At 54.8% G+C, this 24,337-nt stretch overlaps 1 protein-coding gene across 1 annotated transcript; it reads left to right on the top strand.

Moving 5' to 3' along the window:
- The first annotated feature begins 636 nt into the window (after nt 1-636).
- Nucleotides 637-21,040, top strand: ADAMTS8 (ADAM metallopeptidase with thrombospondin type 1 motif 8). The gene is made up of 9 exons (XM_019955341.2): nt 637-1,392; nt 7,778-8,017; nt 8,811-8,946; nt 9,444-9,611; nt 10,433-10,734; nt 12,675-12,858; nt 15,505-15,677; nt 15,793-15,968; nt 17,718-21,040. Exons 1-9 carry the CDS (start codon nt 637-639, stop codon nt 18,280-18,282), a joined length of 2,700 nt encoding a protein of 899 aa, XP_019810900.2. The 3' UTR covers nt 18,283-21,040.
- Nucleotides 21,041-24,337: the final 3,297 nt, after the last annotated feature.

The raw sequence follows: 24,337 nt of genomic DNA, 5'->3' as shown, positions 1-24,337 counted from the left end.
GTTGCGGGGACCTGTGCAAGGGTCTCCTGGGGGTGTGTCCTGGGCACTTGACCGGAAAAGAGGAAGCGACTGGGGCCTCCCCAAGATCATTGACTGAAGGGCACGTCCAGCGTTGGAGGAATTAACGTGGCACCACGGAAAACGAGGGGGAAAGAGTTGGCGTTGACTCTTACAGGAGGGGCGGGGGAGTCAGTCTCGCTGACTCCTGATTGGTTTTACATTTCATCCAGAATTTTTTTCTCTCCTCTCTTGCTCTCTCTTTTCAGTTTCTCTCTCTGATCCCAGGGGAGGGGAAACGGGAATAGTGAGAGATCAAAAATAAACCTCTTATGTCAAAGCCGGGAAGGAAGTATAAATACGAAGAACTCGGCAGCCCACTCGGTGCTTCCCGGGGTGTGGAGGAGGCGGGCGTGAAGGGCGCGCACGCGGCCAGGGCGCCAGCTGCTGCAGCTCCACTGGCCCGGCGGGCGCGAGCCGGAGAGGCTGCCTGGGGACCGCCGCCGCTAGACGTCTGCCCACCGGACACACGCCCGACCAGCCGCCGAGCGCCTACCCGCGAGGACAGCGGCCGGGCCACCCGCACCTGCCCGCGCCGGGCCCCCTTCCTGCGCCTCCCGCGCCGCCGCCGCAGCCCCCATGCCCCGCGCCGCCCCCCGGTGGCCGCCGCTTCTGCTGCTGCTGCTGCTGCTGACGCTGCCGCCGCTCGCCCGCGGCGCCCCGGCCCGGCCCGGAGGCAGGAGGCCGGCCTCCGCGCTCGTGGTGCCCAAGCGGTTGCAGAGCATCGCCGGGGAGGTCGCGCTCCACCTGTCCGCCTTCGGCCGCGACTTGGAGCTGCGCCTGGAGCCCGACGACAGCTTCCTGGCGCCCGAATTCAAGATCGCACGCCTCGGGGGCTCCGGCGGGGCTGCCGGGCGCGAGAGGGAGCTGCGCGGCTGCATCTTCTCGGGCACGGTGAACCGGGACCCCGAGTCGCTGGCGGCCGTCAGCCTCTGCCGCGGGCTGAGCGGCACTTTTCTGCTGGAAGGCCAGGAGTTCACCATCAAGCCCCAAGGCGCTGGGCGCTCCCTGCATCAGCCACACCTCCTGCAGCGCTGGGGGCACGTGCACCCTGCCACTGCAGCCCAGCCCCTGTCCAGAGCGTCTGAGAGGGAGGCGCAGAAGGAAGAGGGTGAGAGGCAGGAGAGAAGAGCCGACACAGCGGAGGAGGAGGAAAAGGAGAAACAGGAGGAGGACGAGGAGGGCCAAGAAGAGGAGGCAGAAAGTTCCAGCGAGCCACCACCAACCCTGGGGGCCAAGAGCAGGACCAAACGGTTTGTTTCGGAGGACCGCTTTGTGGAAATGCTGCTGGTGGCCGATGCATCCATGGTTGCTTTCTACGGAGAGGACCTAGAGGTAAGACTTGCTGTGCGGGGACACCCTGATCACCTCCCAGAGTCTCCAAATTGTCCCCTTTCTTGTCCCTCTGAGAAAAATCCTTCCAGCTCCTCACCCCAAACAAGGTCCTCTCCTTTCTGAGAAAGGGAAGTAACTCTTTTCATGACCTTTGACACCCAGGAGACCACCTGCTCCTGCCACTACCTCCCTTTTAATTGGAGGGGAGGCTCTGGGCTCCCTCCTCCATGTCCACCCCCATCCCACACATGCTGAGCTGAAAGTGAGTTTTAAAGCACCCCCACCCCAGACACCTGCCTCGCACAACAGAGACGATAAGTGAGCATTTGGGAAGAGCATCTACCCCAAGCCCCATTTCTCAGCCCCCTACTGTCTTCAGACCTGAGGGGCTCCCAAGGAAAGGCCGCTGGGATGCAAAGGTGTCCTTTGCCTGCAGAACTGAGGCTGCCTTAAGTAAAAGACATTGTTTGCAGGGAGTTGAGGCTGGAAAGGGGCTGCCCAACTTCTGTGCGCCCAGCTGGTTCTGATCAGGGGCACGGATACCTTGCCAACCTGGCGCTTAGCCCTGGCAGAACTTGGCAGCACCGGCGTCAGCACGAGAAGGGAGGGGAACAGAATTTCTGCCTGGGGATTCAGCCCAGGAACCTGAAGCTTCAGGGGAGAGGGAAGGAGAAGACAATGGGGATCTGACCTCCTGTGGTGAGTGTCCCTGGTGGAGCCACAACTATTCTTGGCCCACCTGAGCTGCCCTCTGCCTAGACACAGCTCTCTATTGAGCTGGGGCAGGGAACTGAGTCCAGGGGACAGTTCCTGCAGCCAGGCCGATTCCAAATAGATTTACTGATGCTGCGGACTCAGCAGGAGGTGTGTGTGTCACCCTACACCCCAGCACCTCCTCCAAGGACCAGATGAAGCAGAAGGCTCCAGGTGAGGCCGCACTTTCTCTTATCCTGGGGAGCGCAGAACCAGAGATGTGCCCCATGGAGGACTGACCTACCCAGAGGGCACCGATTCCTGAAATGGGCACCCTGGCCGCAGCTGCAGCTCAGTTGCTGCCATTTTGGTGATGGCAGTCTTGGCTATCATCCCATTCTAGCCTCAGCCTGTGCCCAGCTGATGCCTGCCTTGGGGGCTTTGGCACCACCTGTGCACAACAGTCTACATGAGGCACGGCGGGCCCTTCTATTACTTGCCCCAGCTTTCTCAGTCTGCCAGTCACTGGGAAATGCATTCTAGGTGCAAAGATGGGAAGAACTGGAGGTGAAAGGTCCACGTGGCTGCCCCCCTGGATGCTGCCAGGGTGGTTCAAACCCATCAGACCCCATGTTGGCAGTCTGTATTCACTCCTCCCAGAGCTTGGGATGGCAGCTTTGACCCTGCAGTCCAGTTCTGCCCAAGGACTGTGGGTCTGCACTGACCAAGTATCTGCTTCCTGGCCTTCCAGGAGAGCAGGGGAAGGTACCAGCCGCCTCCTCTGACTCCTGCCCCAGCATGTCCTCCAGAAGGCGGCAGGTGGGACTTCTCCCATCTCAGGTTGAGGACAGCCACACCTGGCTACCAGGGGACCCCTGGCAAAGTCCATCCACCTCAAACCCTGGGTGCGGTGCTGAGCCCTCCCACACACGATTCCTTTCTGACAGCTGCCTGACAACCGGGAGTAGGAAAGCCCACAAGAACAGGGAGAAGCAGCGGGAAAAGTCATTGCTTTTCGGTCTTCAGAGTCAAAACGTCCTCCCTAATGTTTCCCTACCCTCTCGGCTCAGCTCAACGCCCAAACACTTAAGATGCTGTGAATTTTCCTCCAGCATGTACTTGGCAGCTCCAGCTGTCAGAGCCACCTGAGAGCAGACATGCGGGCTGCCAGGCACCAGGGTTCCCAGGCCGCTGAGGCAAGGGTAGGGCTGGGTTCTGCCCCAGGTCTACTGCACCAGACAGCTGGCTTCCTCTTTGCACCCAGGGGCACTTGTACCCTCATAGGACTCTTGGCTGGATGACCCAACATGCGCATGTCCCACATGGTCCCCTACACACACACAGGTTTCTGGACATTCAGACAGGATCGCTGCAGCAGCCCACCACCTCGCTGGGTCAGGAGAACACCCCAGAAGAGCTGTCAGGCACCTTGAAAGCTTAGGTCCTTCCCTGGGTGGGTAGGGTTCCCTCTGCCTTTGGGGCCAGCCCTGACCCCTCTCCCTTGGTCTCATCCCGTCACTGCCTGCATTCTGCTGTCACTGCCCCAGGTGGGGCTGAGGCTGAGGCACAGCTGTTTCTATGACTGACCCCTGGCCCCTCTGCTCTGACTGTTCACCCGCTGTGGAGATGCCACAGGACAGACCTGAATTTCTCAGCTCAATCCCTTGGACTGTCCCATGAGCTCAGCCAAGGCACAAGTGAATGTCAAGGCCAGATTCCCTGGCCTGCCCAGACACACCTCCTCAAATATAACCTAGTTCTCTGCAAGTAACTCTTCAAGGAGTCCCCTGGAGACCTCATTCACACAGATGGAGGTGCTTTGGGGTGTCCCAGCCACCAGGGTGTGTAATGAGGATAAAGAGATGCTTCCCCTTCCCCCATGAAGAGACGCACCTGGACTTGGCAATGGAGTCTAGTCTAAGCATCGCTGAGGCTGCTTCCTAGTGAGCCTTCTGGAAAGTTCAGCACCTCGTGGGGAAGTCACACGCTGAGGACATTCAATCTGCAGAGTGGTTTACAGGGACCACGCAGTGCAAACACCTGTGAGGGGGCAGAGGAAGAGAGTGAAGGTTACAGACGATCTGTGACTTCCCCCAGGTCTCCTCACCTGACAGCCATGCTGGGGTGCTGGGCCGTGCCGCCTGCTCAGCACCAGGAGGGTCTGTGACTCTGGCTCTGCCTCCCTTGACATCCTCCATGCTGTGGGAATGGGTCACTGAGCCCAGCCACCCAAGCAGGTCCAGCCACAATGGGAGGCCCAGTCCTGAGAAGAAACTGCCTTCAAGGCCAGAGAAAGAATTAACCGTGCGCAAGTCTGGCTTCACTGCGGAGTGACGAGGAAGTTTTCCAGACTCTGTACACTTGAGGAGCTCAGACAAAGGGGGCTTTCTGAAAGGGGGGACCACCTCAGAAGAGACCTTTAACTCTGTCTGCACCCAGCTGCTGCTGACTGTTCCTGGATGAAACTGCACCAGGAAGGGGCGAGAGTAGGGAGCGGTGCCCCACGCTCAGTCTGGAAAATGGTCTAGCCAGACCATCAGCTGCTGAGCTTCTCAAGTCGCTGCTGAGCAGGGAGGTCCCCAGAGAAGACCAGAGGCATCCCAGAGTCAAGCTACTAGCCAGTGGCTTCAGGGAGGGCTAAGTCACTTCACCCCCGTTCCACTGCCCTTCGGGAAAATGTCTCCCACCAGCCCTATCACCAGAGTGGCCAAGTATCCTGACTTGCCCAGCACAACCCCTGGCTAGGATTATCTTGGCGTAATTATTAACACTTCATCTTTACTCTCAGAAGTGTCCTGTTGTGGATAATAACAGAACAGACACGTGTCTGAGTCTCCGCGGGCACGTTATATTGCTGTGAAGTATGAACCCCCACTAGAAAAGACCAAGTCTTCGGTCTGTTGCCATCAGAATGATCGACCGTGTAAAGCACTTCCCAGTTTAAAAAGGCCATAGTCTTCAACGGTCCTTGAGTCACCATGTACCCATCCTCCTGTCCCACTGGGAAGGCAGGTAGGACAGAGACAATGTCAAGGGCACGCGGTCTTGCTCGCATACTTTGATCTCACTGTGCTGCAGTTGTCCTTGCAACAGCAAAGGTGGGTGGCAGTCAGTGCCATGAAGAAGAGCATAGACTTTGACAGAAAATAGAAATGCATGACTTGAGTAAGTTACCCCTTTTTCTGAACCTCAATTTCTTCACCAGCCTGACAGGCACTGTTCTACCAAGGATCTGGCAGTGTCTGGAGGAGATAGTAAAATACAAAAGGCATCTGACCCAGGGCCTGACACATAGCAGATGCTCGGCAAAGCACAGCTAATACCAGAGTTGCCTTGGATGGCGTTTTGGGCCTGGAAGTCAGACCTGCCCTTCTGGACCAGGAGATAGGCCCAGAAGTGGGGTTCACGGTCTCACAGCTGCCCACCTGCCCAGGCCTGGCTCCCTGCCCCCAGGGTCAGTTAGATGCACAGACATCTGAGCCACCAGTCCTCAGAGGAATTTCTCATCCCAAAAGCTCAGTGATTGAGAGAAAGGGTAGGTGGGCCAGGCCAGGACTGCGGACTTTAACAGACACTTTGGACCATACAGGCCTGGCAGCCCTCTTTTGATGGGAATTATCTTAGAAGAGAGCATCCAAGGGAAACTTCAATGTCCTCCCATTAAACCCACTGCCTAAAAGGAAAATTCTCAAGCCGGCTCAGCCTGCCATTTGCATGATGTTTGGAGAGGAAGCTACGAGCTCCCTGAACCCCAGGGAGAAGAATCCATGAGCCTCGGTGTCAGGTCGCACATCCCGTGCACTCGTGTACCTTCGGCTCACACTGGGGATCAACCCATTGACAGTCTCTGCTAGGATGATGGAACAGCTTGGGAAACAGAGCCTTCTTAAACCTTAGATCACTGGTTCCTTATTCCAAACCTTTAGGGACTGGTTGTGGGGCAGCTGGCGTTTCTCGCCTACATGCCTTCTTCATCAAACATCATCTCCCTAGTTTTGAGATTGTGATGTTGGAACTTGAAGGGAGTTCTCTTGTGAGGAGGGTTGCAGGTTGTTGCAGGTTGTTCCAGGAGTTGGCCACTGGTCCTCGTCAGGGGTGGCAGGGGGCACCCTGGAAGCAGCGGATAACTAGAGGGAAGAGCCAGACAGGCTGCCACTCCTCAGCCCTCACCCCCAGCTGCCTAATGAGGTGGTTACTTGTTTCCCTCAGGAATCTGACTCCAGGAGCGGGTGCCAAGTTTCAGCTTTGTTGATACGATGTTTACATCAGCCTAAACGTAGCTGGAGTGTCTGACACACTAAGTGACCTGCCGACCCTTGTTTATAGTCTTACCACATATCTGGCCGGTTGCCGGCGAGATGAACAGACAGATCCCATTCACAAGTAATGGGATTCATCTGGAACTCCCACACGTGACCTCAGCCCCGGAATGTCCCTCTGTAGCCTTTCACCTTCGGTTCCTTCCTTCTGGTCCCACCTTCCAGATCACAGGAGGGCAGAAAAAGAGACTACAGCAGGGTGGAGCCCTGAGGGGCAGGGAGCAGGACTGGCCACACTCCTGGCAGAGGACCTCGGTTTCCTGTTCTGTAGAATCATCCTAGACAATGCTCTTCTGGAGGTCCCAGAGGCAGGAGAGTGACCTGATCTGGCCTCCTCGGAGGCCCTGGGAGCTGTTGGCGGCCCAGGGTTGGGCAGAGGCCAAGCACCAATGTCCACTCTTCCTCTGACCTTGATGGGACCAGAAGCAGCGTGAGCCTGAGAGCCTGGGTCTCACCAGCCCATCCCTTCTCTCCTGACCCAAGCTGAGGAGGATTAAACCCCCTGGGCTGTCCAGGCAGAAGCCAGGAGGCCAGGTCCTGGGAAGTTTAATGAGAAGAGTATAGACCTCAGAGACAGACATGCCTGTGCTACACCCCAGCTTTAAGAGCTGGGTGGCTGTAGACAAGGTATTTGACTTGTGAGAACCTCCACTTCCTTGTTGGAGAAATGAGGATGACTGCCCAGATCATTGTGAGCATTTCCTGAGGTGACGCATATCCAGTCTGCGACTGGTGCAGAGGAGCTCCTGTTAGGAGTGACCATTACAGCAAAGAAGAGTAGGGGTTACCGCAGCAGACTGAGGACAATTCTCCATGGACTCTAACCTTGAGTGTTCAGACAAGTGCTTCTGGGCTGAGAGCATGAGGGGAGGGGTGGCTGGCAGGGAGACGGTGGGTGTCCAGGTTAAGGTAGATAAATCGTGCAGTCCAGTAGAAGAACTTTCTGTGACGATGAAAATGTTCTGCAGCAGCCATGAGTCTTATGTGGCTATTGTTGCTCTTGAAATGTGCCTGGTGTGGCAGAGGGACGGTGATTTTAATTGGATTGAATTTTAATGGATTTAGATGTCCATGGCCATGTGTGGCTGGGCAGGACGTTAAACACACAAACTTTGGAGCCAGGCCTGCAGGGTTCATGGGCTGGCTGACACCCTAGCTCTGGACCTCAGGCCACTTACTCAGCCATGGATTTCTAATACGTACAAGGAAGGGAAATAATGCCAGTGCTTGGGGTGGCGGGGAGGGGGGTTAGGAGCCCACCCAAAGAGGCTATACACCAATGCCCTGCAGTGAGGAGTGCACAGCTCAGGTGACAGCAGGGGTGGGCACTGCTGGGAGGTTGACCCCTCCCTCTTCACCCCTGCTCGCCTCAGAACCACATCCTGATGCTGATGTCCATGGCCGCCCGCATCTACAAGCACCCCAGCATCGGCAACTCCGTCAACCTGGTGATGATGAAGTTGGTGATCCTGGGGGACGAGAAGCTGGGCCCCGAGGTGTCAGACAACAGCGGGCTGATACTGCGCGACTTCTGCGCCTGGCAGCGGGACATCAACCAGCCCAGAGACCGGCACCCTGAGCACTTCGACACGGCCATCCTGCTCACCAGAGAGGTTGAGGGCCTCCAGACACTGCAGGGGAAGGGGTGGCACTGGGTGGGTCAAGGAGGGGGTGTGGCTCAAATGTGGAGCCAGCCCAAATGTGGGGACTGGCTCCCTGCTGGCCCTAGCTGGACAGAGAGCCATGAATGTGGACGAGGGGGTGGGGCGGGAGGAGGAGGTCATGAGGACAAGTATGAGGTATTTCAAGGGAAGCAGAGGAATGTGTAAGGGCTCTTGTCCAGAAGTTTGTGACCAGCTGTCTGCTGAGGTCATGACAAGACAAAAAGGACTCAAACTGCCCTGAGAGACATGTGGAGTTGGAACAAAGTGCAGAGGTGCAGCTGCAACCCGGGTTAAACCCTGGGGGCAGGTAACCAGGCTCCTCCCATAATGTCTCCAAATCAGGAGGCCTGCCCACCTTCATGGTGAGGTTTAAGCAGGTGGTTTCCTAAAGTCTAGCCAGACTCCTCATGGGTAGAGGCCCTGCTCCCTGCCCCCCAGCGTCAAGACAACCCCGAGGCCAAAGCTGCGTGTTTAGCCCCACTTCACAGCTGGGGAGCCCGAGGTCCAGGGGTCAGGGCCCACCTGTCTCCCTATGCAGGGGGGTCCATAGCTTCCCAGGCTATCCTGCCTCCCAGGACAGACTTCCCAGGCCCACAGCCTGATGTCTTGCTGATGTAGATGACAAATGTCCTTTGTGAAGAAATAGAGATTTGGCTGAAAACATCTCCCTCATCTCAGGAGGTGCAGGAACATGCAGTTCCTGTCCTCTTTCTGTCCTCATGTCTCGCTTTCTCCTGAGCAGAACCTTTGCGGGCAGGAGGGCAGGTGCGACACCCTGGGTGTGGCCAACGTTGGCACCATCTGTGAACCCAGCAAGAGCTGCGCCGTGATCCAGGACCAGGGCCTTCAGGCAGCCTACACTCTGGCCCACGAACTCGGTAAGATCCCCCACTCCCAGAGGCCAGGTGCTGGGTTGGGGGGACCTGCCTTCCAGAGTCCAGTGGTGCAGCCCCCCAGGGCTGTGCCGTGCTTCCTGGTTGTCACAGAGTAACTGTGCCCTCATGCTCTCCATCCCCACCCTGAGTGAAGGGCCATCCTCAGGCGGCATGGGGAAACACCAGTGCTCAGATAGAGCCGTGAGGGGGTGTCCTGGCTAAGCAGTCAGGATTCAGAAGGTCAACTGCAATGACAGTGAGAGAAAGTGAGCAAACGATTAAGGGGAATGTGAATCAGGAAAGGCCCCAGCAGAAAAAAGAGGGATCCCAGTGCTCCCGGTTCCCCTGGGAGAGTGGGCTGAGAACTGTCCCTGAGGAACAAACAGGTGGAGTTCCTGGATGAGCTGGCACTGCTTAGGCTTTCAGAGCACTGTGCCCCATGGATGGACGGCTGACAGCAATGGAGGCGGCAGGTGGACTAGGGGTCTCGTCCTTCCCAGGGCACGTCCTCGGCATGCCCCACGACGACTCCAAGCTTTGTACTCGGCTGTTCGGGCCCCTGGACAAGCACCACATGATGGCGCCGCTCTACGTCCAGCTGAACAAAACACGGCCCTGGTCCCCCTGCAGCGCCTCGTTCCTCAGAGAGTTCCTGGACCGCGGGTACGGTAGGTCCCCGCTTCTCCCTGGCCGGCGGCGGGCACCCGCATTCCTGGACCGCGGGTACGGTAGGTCCCCGCTTCTCCCTGGCCGGCGGCAGGCACCTACTTTGCTTGCGTCTCAGGACGGGAGACATTCAGCAGCAGTGTCCTCACTGCCCTCCAGGGCTGAGGTGCTCTACCCACTCCTCTAGCCTGCTGTTCCTCAACCCAGCTTCTAGCGCCAATGAGATTATCTGCAGAGCAGGTAGAAGTGGTCTGAGAAGGTCTGTTGGAGAAGGTGGGTTCCCACAGACCTTGAAGGAATGGAAGAATGTTTGTCATACAGAGCAGAGAAGGGAGCCTCCGGCTGGAGCCGTACATCACAGGGTAGCGTGAAAACAGCATAGGCAGGAACGCCCCCTGAGAGCAAGGAGTGGGGCGAAGTGCCTGGTGCAGGCAGCCTGGCTTGTGGAGTAAAGAAATGAAGACACAAGTGATTCTTGATGCAGACATAATAGATCGTTCAAACATCAATACTTTGGCTTTAATTCTCTGGGCCTGGATTTAACAGTCCATTTACATCCCTAATTATACTGTGACTTAGATTAGTGCTACAATTAGCTGGCCTTCCCTCGGTAAACACTGCATACATATAAGACATTCTGGATGACAAAGAAATTCAATCCTTTAAATAAATGTGCTACTGATAATCAAAACGTGGAAGGAATTTCTCTAGATGATGGAGTGTTGACAGTTTGTGGATTGAAGTCAAGGAGTCCTTGAGTGCCATGTGACAGGAGGGAACCCCTGGCCCTTATTCCTGTTTCTCTGCTTCCTTCATTCCTCAGGGGACTGCCTTCTGGATGCCCCTTCCTGGGCCATGGCCCTGCCCACAGACCTCCCCGGCCGCAGGCCCCTCTACGACCTGGACCAACAGTGCAAGCAGATCTTTGGGCTGGGCTTCCGCCACTGCCCCAACTCCTCTGACCAGAACACCTGCGCGCAGCTCTGGTGCCGCATTGATGGCCCCGACCCCCTTTGCCACACGAGGAATGCCAGCCTGCCCTGGGCCGATGGGACACCCTGCGGGCCCGGGCACCTCTGCTGGGAGGGCAGCTGCCTGCCCGAGGAGGAAGTGGAGAAGCCCGAGGTGAGGGATGGCCACTGGGGTGTCAGGGAGAGGGACGGGGGAGGGCTGTTTCCATGGAGGAAGCCGCACTTGAGAGCTAGGAAGCAGGAGGCTTGGGGCCAGATGCAACTATGAGTAGAGCCACACATCCTTTGACACACAAAATAAAGCGTATTTATTCAGACACAAGAGGAGCCCTTCGAGGGTGTCCTCAGAGCAAATGGATGGTGCTATCAGGGCTTGGGCGTTTGGAGAGCTTGCCTTTGGAACAGCTGTGGACTTGACTTGGAGGACTGGTGCTAGGCGTGGACACTCCTGCGCGAGACTGTCATGGACACTCAATAAACAGAAGCCATTATGAATTCTATTATAAACGGAGTGAGTGACAGCAGAGGAGGGACACCCCATCAAGAAGGAGGGGAAAGTATTCATGCCCTACCCGTGTCTGAGCTGAATTCTTAGCTAGGGGTCAGGACAGTGGGAGGTAGTGTGGGGACCCCTTGTTCCAGAAGGAGGGAAGAAGGAAGGGGAACCACCTCTGAGCCAGCAGAGAAAACTTGGCAGAGTGAACCTGCAGGGAAGGCAAGGCAATGTCGAGAAGGGGTTTTAAACGACTGGCTCCTTTGCCCTGCTCTTTGTACTTCCGAACTGTAAGGCTCGTCACCTTTCTCTAACTGGAGTCACTGAGCCATCTCTGAAACAATGTCCGATGGGTCTCAGCCTGGGTCTGGCCAGCTCTGAATCACTAGGGTGGCCTGCGCTCTCACCTTCTGGAAGGCTGTCCTCAGGGCACATCCCGTGCACGGAGGCCCAGGGGCCTGTGTGGCCACGTAATCCACACATTCCTTCTAAGCTTGGGCCGGGATAGGCGTCATGGATTCTTTCTAAGTCCCCTCCAAGCCCCTGCCCAACACGTGGCTTTTCCCAACCCTGTCCTGTAGTGTGGGCTTCACACAGTCCTGAGGGGAGAGATGGGAAGGGGGTCCACTCCCACCTTCCCCAGCAGTGCAGCCAGGCTCCACACAGGAAAAAGTGGCCAGAAAGTGAACCCAGGCTAGTGCTTCTAATGTATTTTTAAGGGGAAAAGACAGATCAGAAATATTGCATAAAAAAAAAAAAAAAGAAATATTGCATATATTGACAGAATCATGTCTCTGTAAAATAAAAACACGGGACCTTCATGACGATAGTCAGAGCACAGGTATAAAGGGATATTGATGAAAATCATGTCAATGGCTTCATCTAGGTAGTGGTATATCTTTAAGTGTTACTTTCTCTCACATTTTTCCTATTTTTCATTTTTTATAGGATCACGTATGACTTCTGTAACCTTTAAAAAATTATTTTCATTTTGAAAACTCTGTGTACCCACCCATCACAACTGCTTGACCTCAGAGTCAGTTGTAAAGTTGGATGTGACTGTTCCCAGGATGTCCTACTCACTCCTGGACCTGGAGGCTAGTAGACTAGCAGCCTCACCTCCCAGAGATCCTTCCTTTAGGTCAGAGCTGCTCAGCCTCAGCACTGGTGGTGTCTGGGCTGTGTGCACTCTGGCTGTATAGGCTGAGCAGCTCCCTGTCCCCGACTCGTTGGAGGCCAACAGTGTACACCCTGCCCAGCTGTGACAACTACAGTGTCTCCAAACACTGCGGGAGTCTCAGCCCCCATGGGAAACCACTGTATTTTCCTCAGCCTTATTCCCATAAAAGTGTTTGATTCTGCAACTGAGCACCTTACAAAGGGTGAGGAACGGTTCTAGACCCTTGGCTGCTTGGGGGGCAGCTGAGGGCCAGGCCCGCACAGACTCTGTGGTCAGCTGCAGTCACACAAGCCAATGGGAAGACGAATTGGGCAGTTAGCGAACTCCACCCACCAGCACAAGCACAGCTAGGAAAGGAGGTCCCACCGAGAGCCTAGGCCCTCTCCCCTCACCCCACTCAGAGCGGCCTTGTGTGTTGCAGGCTGTGGTGGATGGAGGCTGGGCCCCGTGGGGACCCTGGGGTGCATGTTCACGGACCTGCGGAGGAGGAGTACAGTTTTCATACCGTGAGTGCACGAATCCTGAGCCTCAGAACGGAGGGAAGTACTGCCTGGGTCAGAGAGCCAAGTACCAGTCATGCCACACCGAGGAGTGCCCCCCAGACGGTAATGACCAGAGCAGCTGCTACGGCGACTGCAGCACATCCCTGGAAGAGGGTGGTCTCTCGGGCTCAGAGCTTTCCAGGGTGCAGACAGAAACGGGCTCTTGAGGCACCACACTTTGGGGCAGCCTACAGTGCCCCGGGCCAGCTCTCACTGTGCAGGGAGAGCCTGGAAAAGTCAAGGAGAGAAACCACCCTGGTTTTTGGAGATGTGGACATGGAGGATGTCACTCCCAACCAGCTTATGCTCTAGAGCCGGGGCAGGGCTCTGCGGAGGGCTAGAGTCCACAGTAATACTACTCCTGGAGGAGTCTAAACCCTGGTCTGTGTGCAGAACAATGGAGCCACTGTCCAAAGCAATTGTCGGAGCCACCTCCAGGGTCACTCCAGCCAACGTTCAGCCCAGGGCAGAGGGAAGGTTTCTGAATCTGATCCTAGCACACACTTCTCCTAAGAAGGTTGCTCATCTCCCCTTGGGGCCATGGCATCTGCCTATGGGAACCTTCCTGGGAAGTGCCTCATTTCCGCCTCCCAGGCACATCCCCCAGTGCCCACAAGAAAGCACATACCTTTTTTTTTTTTTTCCCATGTAGTCTTCTTTAATTGGAGGATAGTTGCTTTACAATGTTGTGTTAGTTTCTGCTGTGAATGAGCTCTGAGTATACATATATCCCCTCCCCCTTGGACCTCCCTCTCCTCCCTTCCCCTCCTAACCCTCTAGGTCATCACAGAGCACTGAGCTGAGCTCCATGAAAAGCACATACCTTAACTCCTTAACTAGGAGCAGTGACGGCTACAGAGACATGAGAGGGAGTCCCTGCAGATCTTTGCTCCACCACCCTGTCCAGCTCCTTGTCGCAGCTCCAGGGAGTGTGACAGGCAGCAGATGGCACACACTTTTAGGGAGGTTAGAGAAGTTCCTACAAGCACAGAGGCCCAGCCCAGGGAGGGCAAATAGCAAGGGAGTCTGGAGGCTTTGTAGTTTTGTAAGACGAGGAGGAGCCGTAATGGCAGGAGGCTCTAGAGCATCTGCCTGGAATTGTGGGCATCCTCCTGGCACACTAGTGAAGGGCTCCTGGGGAAATGAGAGAGAGAAGAGAGGAGAGGGGAATGAATACGAGGCACAGAGGAGACACGGACAGGAGCTGAGACCTGGATTTCAGGTGCACTGGTACCAGCCATCTCCATCAGCGGGAGCTTAGTGCCTCTCGTGTGCCTCGGCTGTCCCGACGCTCTCTCAGGAGGGGGCGTGGCCACCTGGGGTTTGAAGCTCCACAGACCATGAAGGTGTCCAGCTCGGTGGGGAACCTCAGCAGTAAGAGCAGCGCTAACTTCAGGACCGCGAGAAGGAAACACCCAGGTCTTCCTGTCTTGGAAGCAGCAGGATGGGTGGGAGACTAGGCACCAAGTCTCACAGGAAATCCCCAGCCTTAGCTTGTGAGCAGTGGACTGAATTGTGGAGTATGGGAAGGAGCATGCAAAACCTCAGCTCATCCTGAACAGAGGACAGGACTTAGTGACATGCCGGAAATAGCAGATGTAGGTGCTCAAATGTCGAGAAGATACCAGGGTTCCAGTCTCAGGCTAGAAGGTGGTAACATCACCCTGTGAAGAGCCAACCTGGAGAAGGCAATGGCACCCCACTCCAGTACTCTTGCCTGCCTGGAAAATCCCATTAATGGAGGAGCCTGGGAGGCTACAGTCCATGGGGTCGCTAAGAATCGACACGACCGAGCGACTTCACTTTCACTTTTCACTTTCATGCATTGGAGAAGGAAATGGCAGCCCACTCCAGTGTTCTTGCCTGGAGAATCCCAGGGATGGGGGAGCCTGGTGGGCTGCCGTCTATGGGGTCACACAGAGTCGGACACGACTGAAGTGACTTAGCAACAACAATGAAGAGGCAACCAGGTGATGGAGGAACCACACGGAGTTGGGCCTCACTGAGCTGGAGGTAATCACAGTGTCTTCAAGTGGACTCCCCCAAAGATACCCAGAATTACAGCAAGTGGAGAGCAGAGGCCAGGTCAGAATTAGGGACAGAGGGGGCCTTTGTCCAAACGTCCAGTGTCAAGGGTCATGATTAGCAGAGGGTCCAAAATATACCTCCGTGTGTCATTCTCTGCTTCCCAGGCCTACTGAGCTATCCCCATCCTCACCTAGGTTTGGTGTTGGTGGTGGTTTAGTCGCTAAGTTATGTCCGACTGTTGCAACCCCATGGACTGCAGCCCGCCAGGCTCCTCTGTCCATGGGATTTTCCAGGCAAGAACACTGGAGTGGATTGCCATTTCCTTCTCCAAGGGGTCTTCTCAATCCAGGAATCGAGTCTAGGTCTTCCTGCACTGAAGGCGGATTCTTTATACCAACTGAGCCACGAGAGAAAGCTAATCAGTAAAGCAGAATTAAGACTCTCCCCAATAGAAACACTGTCTTTCCCAGAAAACCCCCGCGGGGCAGGCTTCTCCTTTCCTGCCTCATGAGTCAGCGCCGAGGTCAGTGCTGAGGAAGGGCGGGCTGAGGTGACCCGCGTCCTGGGACCAGGTCAAGTCCAGGAGGAAGAAGGATGCCCAGAATCCGGGCATCTCCCCCTCGGGGTCCTCCCTGCTTCAGTTCAGCATGGTGACTCCGTGACCTCTCATCCTCGTTTTAGGGAAAAGCTTCAGGGAGCAGCAGTGTGAGAAGTTCAATGCCTACAATTACACAGACGTGGAGGGAAACCTACTGCAGTGGGTCCCCAAGTATGCGGGGGTGTCCCCCCGGGACCGCTGCAAACTGTTCTGCCTAGCCAGGGGGCGGAGCGAGTTCAGAATATTTGAGGACAAGGTGAGGAACCTTCTGGAACTCAGATGCACGGGTGGGGAGGAAGGCCTCCTGGCCCGGACCACGTGCGGGCTGCACCTATGCTCAGGTCCCTTCAGACCCTGCTTCCTTTCTGCAGGTGATCGATGGCACCCTGTGCGGACCCGATACTCTGGCCATCTGTGTCCGTGGCCAGTGTGTCAAGGCTGGCTGTGATCACGTGTTGGACTCACCTAAGAAGCTGGACAAGTGTGGGGTGTGTGGGGGCAAAGGCGACTCATGCAGGAAGGTGTCTGGCTCCTTCAGTCCCTCCAGGTGGGTCTCCCAGGAGTCCTGTCCCTAGCTGCAGGAGTGGACCGGGCTTTAGAGACAGTGGCGGCCCCTGCATACCCGGGAGTGCTAGCTGCAGTGTCTGCATGAACTCGGTATCCTCTCTGTCTCAGAGTGGTTGTGAGGGGTGAGGAGGTGGGAGAGCACGTGGTGCAGTCTGACTGGCAGAGGGGCCACCGGAGGCCACGTGCATGGGGCTGCATCATCTCTGAGTCAGTCGGCAGCAGATGTGCGCTGAGTAACTGGGACCCCTGCCAGAAGCAGCTCCTCCAGGCCTGCTGTGGGAAGGACGTTTCACCTGCACCCGGTGGGTCCTGCCCTTTCTGCAGGTGGATCTTCAGAAAGGGGGTTCTTGGGGGACCTTGGCAGTCTTGGAGCTTCCTGAATCTGAGAGCCCCAGATCCTTTCTCATACCTTAAATCCGTAAGTTCATGTGAAGTGAAGTGAAAGTTGCTCAGTCGAGTCCGAGTCTTTGCGACCCCATGGAGTATACAGCCCATGGAATTCTCTAGGCCAGAATACTGGAGTGGGTAGCCTTTCTCTTCTCCAGGGGATCTTCCCAACCCAGGGACTGAACGCAGATCTCCTACATTGCAGGCAGGTTCTTTACCAGCTGAGCCACAAGGGAAGCCCTTCTATATTTAAGTGCTTTCACTTCTGATTGATTCCTAAAATGAGTCTGTCAGGGCCAGGATGGTCATTCCCTGTTTATAGATGAGGAAACTGAGGCACGAAGAGATAACATGATCATCTGAGGTCACCATGGTAGGTAACAACGTCTGAGGAGAACCCAGGTTTCTCCTTTCCTAGAGGTTTTTTCCTGCCCTGCACACACTTCGTAGAGAAGGGCAAGGGTCCATGGCCACACTGCACCCCTACCCAACTCCTTCATGCTACCTCATCTCATCAGAATCAAAGAACAAAATCTGCTTTCAAATACAACTCGCGAGTCTGTTCATATTTAAACTCAATGATATAGAAAAAAGAACCAGGCGGCGTGAGGCAGTCAAAGGGGGAGTCCCCACAGTGCTCGCTCAGACCTTAGATCAGGGGCCAGGGTCCTCTCACAGCTTCCCAGTGGGCATGAGACAAGAACAGCAAATAACAGAGTGACTGCCCTCCTCAGGCCTCTTCACCTCCCTCCTAGCCTATGAGACCAAATACTTTCTACCCACAACGAGAAGAATAAGAATTCAGGGTTCTCCATCCCACAGAAAGCCCAAGGCCCACAATAAAGTGAAAACATTTGCCCCAGAGCACCCTGTCGCCCCCGATGGCCCAGCTCCTGGTGCTGGCACACCCAGGAGAAGGCCCCTGGACACAGTGTGCCACCCTGCTCCCTGCCCTTGAGCCATACAGCCACACTTCCAGGAACGGACGGACTCTGAGAGCGGAGTGAGGCATCCAATCTGGTCAGATCCTGGACTGGGCATGGGGACTTGAGCAGCAACAGCCCAGCTTTCACTTCCCTTTGGGCTCCCTTCCCCTGTATGCTATCGTCAGTTCTCATCTCCAAACACTCACAATAGAGCTGCCGGGCAAAGCAAAAATCCCAATGTACAGAGCATTCTTGCTGGCGTCACCAGCTAACTTATTGGCAATTTTATGCAACTATTTCCTGATTTGATAGTGCAAATTTTTGTTTGCCCACCTCCAGTCACTCCACACTGACCTCTTGAGTGCCTGACTTGGGGAGCCACAGGTCCTAAGGGTATCTTTCTGTTCCTGTCACAGTTATGGCTACAATGACATTGTCACCTTCCCGGCTGGCTCCACAAACATTGATGTGAAACAGCGGAGTCCGCCGGGAGTTCAGAACGATGGCAACTACCTGGCCTTGAAGACCACAGATGGGGAGTACCTGCTCAATGGAAACAACGCCATCTTTCCCACAGAACAGTACATCCTGCTGAACGGGACTGTCCTCAGGTACAGCGGTGCCTTCACCTCCCTGGAGCGGCTGCAGAGCTTCCAGTCCCTGCCCGAGCCACTGACCTTACAGCTCCTGAAGGTCCATGGGGATCCCCTCAAGGTCAAATATACCTTCTTTGTCCCTGATGATATGAACTCCAGCAAACAGAGCAGCAGAGAGAGGACAACCACCAATGTCATTCAGGCCCTGCTCAACACGCAGTGGGTGCTGGGGGACTGGTCTGAATGTTCTCACAGCTGCGGGGCCGGCTGGCAGCGGCGGATGGTGCAGTGCCGTGACCCCAGCGGCCAGACCTCTGCCGCCTGTGATGAGGCTCTGAAGCCTGAGGATACCAAGCTCTGCAGAAGCCTGCCCTGCTTCTCGTGATGCAGAGGGGGTGGCTTCTGCTCATGGACTCGGGGTGTGGGGTGCAAACAAGGTCGCACTATGGTGACCCCACATCTGGAGGTGGTATTGCCAGCCTACCCAGGCCTTACACTGCCATGGCCCTCCAGCTGGGCATGAATCTACAAGGGGAGGAGAGGAGAAGAGACAGACCACAGATGCTGTGGGGTGGACCCTCCTTGGTTCAAGTAGAGGGCATAAGGTAAAAGGGACACAAACAGAAGACTCGTTCAGCCTGTTTGAAAAGGAGTAGCAAATTTAAATGAAAAAAAACTGTTTTCTACTTGGTTCCCTTGATAAATAATCTACCTCAGTGAGGAAAATATTAGTCCCAGAGAGACGGGGAGTTGGGGTGATGGTGAGCATCACGGCAAGCCCGATATTTGCACCCTGAGGCATCTTCAGAGATGACCGGGACTATCTTCAGCATTAAACCCATCGGCTGGAGGGCTGCGAGCCCGGGACTGTGAAGAGCCCCGTGTTCTCAGGCTCCCACCTGCAGGGGTGGATCCACTTCAAGTATTTATGCAAATGTGTCTCTGAACTAAAGTGTGCTCTTGTGCCAATGCAGGGGTCTGTTCTGGCTCTGTACTTCTCTGGAAGGGCAGGGGACCCTGGGCCCCAGGACAGAGGCTGAAACTAGGTCAGCTCACCTTGAGCACACCCGTGGAAGCTGGCACCTTGCCTGCATCTCTGAGACCTCCCTCTGAGTGTTCTTATCTGCCGAGTCCAGCCAGTTGAGGCAAGGCTGTATCTGCATACTCCAGACTGGAGGTTCCCCAACTTCAGCGGGCATTAGGGTCATTAAAGGCCTGCTTGAAACACAGATGGCAGGGCCCAACCCCAAGGGTTTCTGAGTCAGTGTCAGGGACTGCAAATCTGCATTTCTAACAAGTTCCCAGATGACATGGAGGCTGCTAGTTTGGGGACCCTGCTTTGAGAAGCCCTGCTCTAGTGGAAACTTCCAACTCTGGGGTAACAAAGGTTTGGCGATGCCCCCAGGTTGCTTATTCTTGGGAAATCCTTTCCCATTCCACTCTGCATGTGTCCTCATCCTCATATTTACATACCGACCAGCCGGAGAAACAAGATTCTCTTAGCATCTGAGGAATGCCGCACCTGTTTCTAAGGACCATCATCCCAGTGACCTCAGCTCCTTCTCTTCACGTCGAGTTCAGCCCCAACTCACAACTCTTTTGACTACACAAACTGCAGTGTCCCCATCAGTGCTGTTACACAGAACGACCTCCCCACCAGCACCTGAAACCTGCCCGAGAACCCCCTAATCCCACCTTACTCCAGGTCCCCTCATCTCTGCCTGGCTCTGAGCAAGCCCCCAGCTAGTCTTCCATGTGGTCTGGTGTACAAGGAGCTTAGTACAAGGATGGAAAGGAACAGACGACATCAAGAGACGACACTCTAATGAAGATGGGAGAAGTCTGAATGAGGATCTTCCTTTTTCTATCCCCTTTAACCCCCTGGTCCTTCCCTTTAGCTATCTCCTGAGACCCCTTCTAATGAAAAGTGGGCTCAGCAGAGAGGATGCTGCACAGAGCCTGTGTGAGAGGAAAGTTTCCCCTGGGAGGATTTAGTTGTGGGGCATAGGCAGGCAGATAGGATTCAGCTCCAACCCCGCCTCCGAGGGTTGTCTTGACATGGTGCGAACTCCACGTGGCGGCCGTGGACGCCACTGACCACTTTTCCCTGACTGCCATGTCCTTGGTGAGCGGGAGGCAGGCTCGCCTCAGCATAAACAAGCACACGCAGGCATGTTGATGATGACCAGAAGTGCCATATTTTTCCTTGTTGCGCACCAGCTTTGTTGAGATGGACCGTGTATTTCTGCAATTCTTTGTCTCTTTCCGTTCTCTTTCTCCCCCAAATAATCAAGGCCAAGTGTGTCCACAGTAACTGCCCACGCATGCCCAGCTGTGCCTTCCCTACAGCCTGCATCATTACCAGGCACAGAGTCTGCCTGGCACTCAGCTGGCAGCAGAGCTGCTGGTGCGCAGAGCAGAATAATATCCCACTTGGCTCCTCTTTGCTGTGTGGGCTCAGCGAGGCTCACAGAAGACAGGCTTGTTTGTGTCTGGAAACTCAGCAGCTGCAGCTCAGGGACTCTGAAAACAGATCTGCAGGGAGAGACCAGGCTGTTGCTCCCCCAGCCTACCATGATCACCCTTGTTGCCCAGAGGAGGGAAGACTGACTTTCCTTTGCTGACAGCTGCACCCTCAGCAGTAGTTCCTCACCGAAGTGGTACCGGTGCCTCCCCTGAAACTCCGTGAGGCCCTGACTTGACAGGTAACTTGGTCTCCTCTGGCCCCTCCAAGCTCCTGGCAGAAATATTTCAAAGGTGGTCCATTAGCCTCAAAGTTTATTTCCAACCTTCCATCCTTGAGATAAGTGAGTCCTTGTCTGGGGTTATTCTCTCCCCTTCATTCCCCTGTAGCTGACCAGAGGGTTTGTGAATTCACAGAAGTATGCTATGTCACTGTCCCCAACCAGCTTTGGTCAACCACCCCTCTCTCCCAGGGTGAGGGGCTCATCTTCCCGCCAGCTCCACGTGGTGCTCTCTGAAGACATTCGCCAGGTGTTACATCCTTCGTATGGGGGCTTTTTAACCAAGTTTGCCCTTTTACTGAAGACTGTTCCCCCTTAGCATCCAAACGTTTGTTCTTCTTGCTTTCCTCTGGGCCCCTCTTCATGTTTACCATGCCTTCCTCCCACCAAAAAGAAAACAATGACAGAACAATAGGAAAGTCCTTCAGAGTATGCTGTCTTCTGCTTTGTCGTGTGATCTCCATGTGGTCCAGGAAAACTGAGTGGCTTTGTCACAGCTGTGTTCTCAGATCTGCAAAGTAAGCTGGTGCCTCTGCATAGGGCCCAAGAACCCCATGTCCGAGTCTCCCCTGGTCTCATGGAAAGGGGCTCCGGAGCCCCAGCGATATCTGCTGTGTGGGCTCTGCCTCAGATCCCCAAACCCCTCAGGAGGCAGCCGCCTCCCTTGACTATTTGGGAATTAGGACCGGTTTGATTACAAGAGTGAATACAATGTGGAATTTACCAAAGAGAATCAGGTGCAGGGCTATCCTTGGAATTCGAGATTTCTCCTGACACAGCTGCATCCCTGCCTTTTGCCTCTTGGGTGAGTTAAAGCTAAATTATTAAATACTCGGCCAAAGTCAAAGACAAGACACCGTGAGCATGATGAAGACCGTGAGGACAGAGTTCTAGGCAATAATGCATCCACGCCCCAACCCCTGTCCTCCTCCACCCTCTCCCAGTGCAGAGTGGAGAGACCTGTATCCACAGCAGTATCCTCCACCCCTAACTCCACCGGGGGACTGGATCCTCAGCCACCCCAAGGCCTGGAACAGGCTGCCGTGTGTCCTGGGAGGAAGAAGGGGAAGGCACAGAGGCAGCGCCACCCTGCCCTGTAGAAATGCAAACCAGGGTTGGCCGACCTGTGGGGGCTGTGACTGCAGGACAGCATGTCTTTCTGAGAAAGGTCCCTACTAGCACGGCACGTTTCCCCACCCCATCCCGCTCCTCTGGCTGAGCTTGTAGCTTCAAGAAAACTGCCCATGGAATGTGAGAAGGAACAAGGGCACCAACCTAAGTTGATGTTTTCGCTGGGTCAATCTAGTTGATCCGTGGAGACATACTGTGGTCAGATCGACCTTACATAAGAAACACTTTCAAACAAAACAACGTGAAACGCGAGGGGAACGAGAGGTTGACAGCGCTGAGCAAGCAGGGCGGTTGGGCTGTGCCCCTGCCTGGAGGGCACCTCATGAGCCCCTCTCAGGCACCTGTCTGCTTTCTTGGTCAGTACTTCCCCACAGCCGGGCCAGGCTTATAAAACAGGAGCACCCTGTGACAGCTCAGTTCCTGCTTCTTCACAGGGGGACCTCTCTGATATCCCACTGGAAAGGCAGTGGGCCTTCCCAGCTGAAAACTGAGTGTCCACCAACCCACAACCCAAAACTAGACCCTGCTCAAGTACTGGGAAGAAAAGATGAGACCCAAAGCCCAGGGGATCCTGAGCTGAGACGCTAGAGCTGGGAGAAAAGTCCTGGGAAGAAAAGATGAGACCCAAAGCCCAGGGGATCCTGAGCTGAGATGCTAGAGCTGGGAGAAAAGTCCTCAGATGCACCTGTCTCTTTAGGACATATGTTCCCTCAGGCCTAGGCCTCAGCAACGAGAGACAGGAACGTTCTGGCTGACTTTCCACCTCCACCAGCTGCCCAGCCCATCCCTGGCAGACGCACAGATGCCCCCAGGAAAGGAGAGAGAAGAGGAGTCTTCCCCAGCCCTCACTGTTCCTCATTCCAAACATTCTGTGAGTCCCAGCACACTGGAAGAGTGTGTCCTCCGCCAAGCACAGCTCCCTGTTTCTAAGAAAGGGAAGAAAAAATAGTTGAAAGGGTTTTTGGACCATGGAGAGCTTAAGTTTCTGGTAACATAAATGAATCAGACACAGGTAAAAGAATTTTCTCCAGAAGTAAAGAAAGATGCTGTGAGTTCTTCTATTGGACCAGAAAGTGGGGAAAAGATAGCGGAGAAGGGAGATGCATCCAAGGTTGAAAGGAGGGAGAAAACCACTGTGAACGGTAGATCAAAGAGAGGGTCTGGTGACGACAAAGGTCAGCGTGCACCTCCCAAGGCCATATCCTGCACTTGCTTATTACTCAACTTCTTCACCTCTAAAGTTATAGATTTAAATATTGTGTCCACCAACCACGACTTCCAATCCTTCCAGACCTTTCATGCTCCCTCAATACTTATTCTAGGGACCCCAGGTCCTTGACCCACCCACCATACCCACATCCCCATCTTTATTTCTCCTCCATCTCTACTTCTTTCCCTGTGCACATGGAGTCCATGTTCCAGCACTGCAAGCTCCATCTTGCCAACATTCCTGTCTTCCTTGCCCCACTGACTGACTAGGGCGCCACAGCAGAGCCCACGGAGACCACTGCACCCTCTGCCCCAGGCTTACCATCATGGTGTTGACTCTGAGAAGCAGGGCCCATGCCACTGAACTCAAGGGGCCACCATGAAGTTAGCATGTTCAGTGGAAGCTCTGACCAGCCACCCAAGCAGGCCTCCCTCATTAGTTCTATCGCTGATCCTGTATAAAATTACCTTCCACTTTCTTCACTCTCCTGATGAGTTCATGATCCCACCATGAGTGGAAGACCTCACCTCTCCCAACTCAGCAGAACTCAACCCTACATCACCCATGATTTGAGGAGAAAGGAGACACAGTCTCACTGCTGACCAGTCAGGCTACAGACCTGAAGCTAGAGGAACACCCTGATTTTATCTTATTTTAGAACCGAGAAGCATATTCCAGTAACTCTCAAGTATATAGTAGACGGGGTATTTGGGACCTTATTAAATTAATCTCCCAGGTCCTCCGGGCATAGAGCATAGGCTTCCAGGACTCCCCACCCCGTCATCCTTGCCTGCCCCTCTTTCTTCTACCACCCACCCAGAGTCCTGCCTTTCCTTGTGCTTGCTCCCTGGCATGATTTATCACTTAGTCCACACTGTCTGCTGTCGCTGCTGCATGGACCTGGACCTTCAGATCTCAGGGTGGATGAGGGGAAGCTAGACAAGCCCTCGTGGGGACACAATCAGGACAACAGTGACAGCAGCCTCCCCACACTTGCCTGTCTCTGGGGCACTGTGATGCTGGAAGAATGTGTGCTTCTGCTCCATCTGGAGTTATGTTACCAAAGATCCCTCTATTTTTCTAGTCCCCAGATGTGCTAGATCTCAGAAAACGGATGGGATTTTAAAAAATCAAAAAACAAAAAACCCTGCCCACAAGAGAATGAAAGTCATCATTCAAGAAATCACAGTATCTTGCCACCGGTCTTAAGGTCTGACCCATAGCTCTACTTAGTCTTTTAAAACTATCCTCTTTTCCTGCTTCTGTTACACATTGAGCTATTTTCTCCAGGTAGAATCAGTTCCTTGCAGACACCACAGCCCTCTCCATTCTCAGGTCCTCAGTCCACATCTATT

This window comes from Bos indicus, chromosome 29 (assembly GCF_029378745.1).
Source record: "Bos indicus isolate NIAB-ARS_2022 breed Sahiwal x Tharparkar chromosome 29, NIAB-ARS_B.indTharparkar_mat_pri_1.0, whole genome shotgun sequence".
Classification (NCBI taxonomy): domain Eukaryota; kingdom Metazoa; phylum Chordata; class Mammalia; order Artiodactyla; family Bovidae; genus Bos; species Bos indicus.
This window is presented reverse-complemented; position numbering and strand designations above follow the sequence as displayed.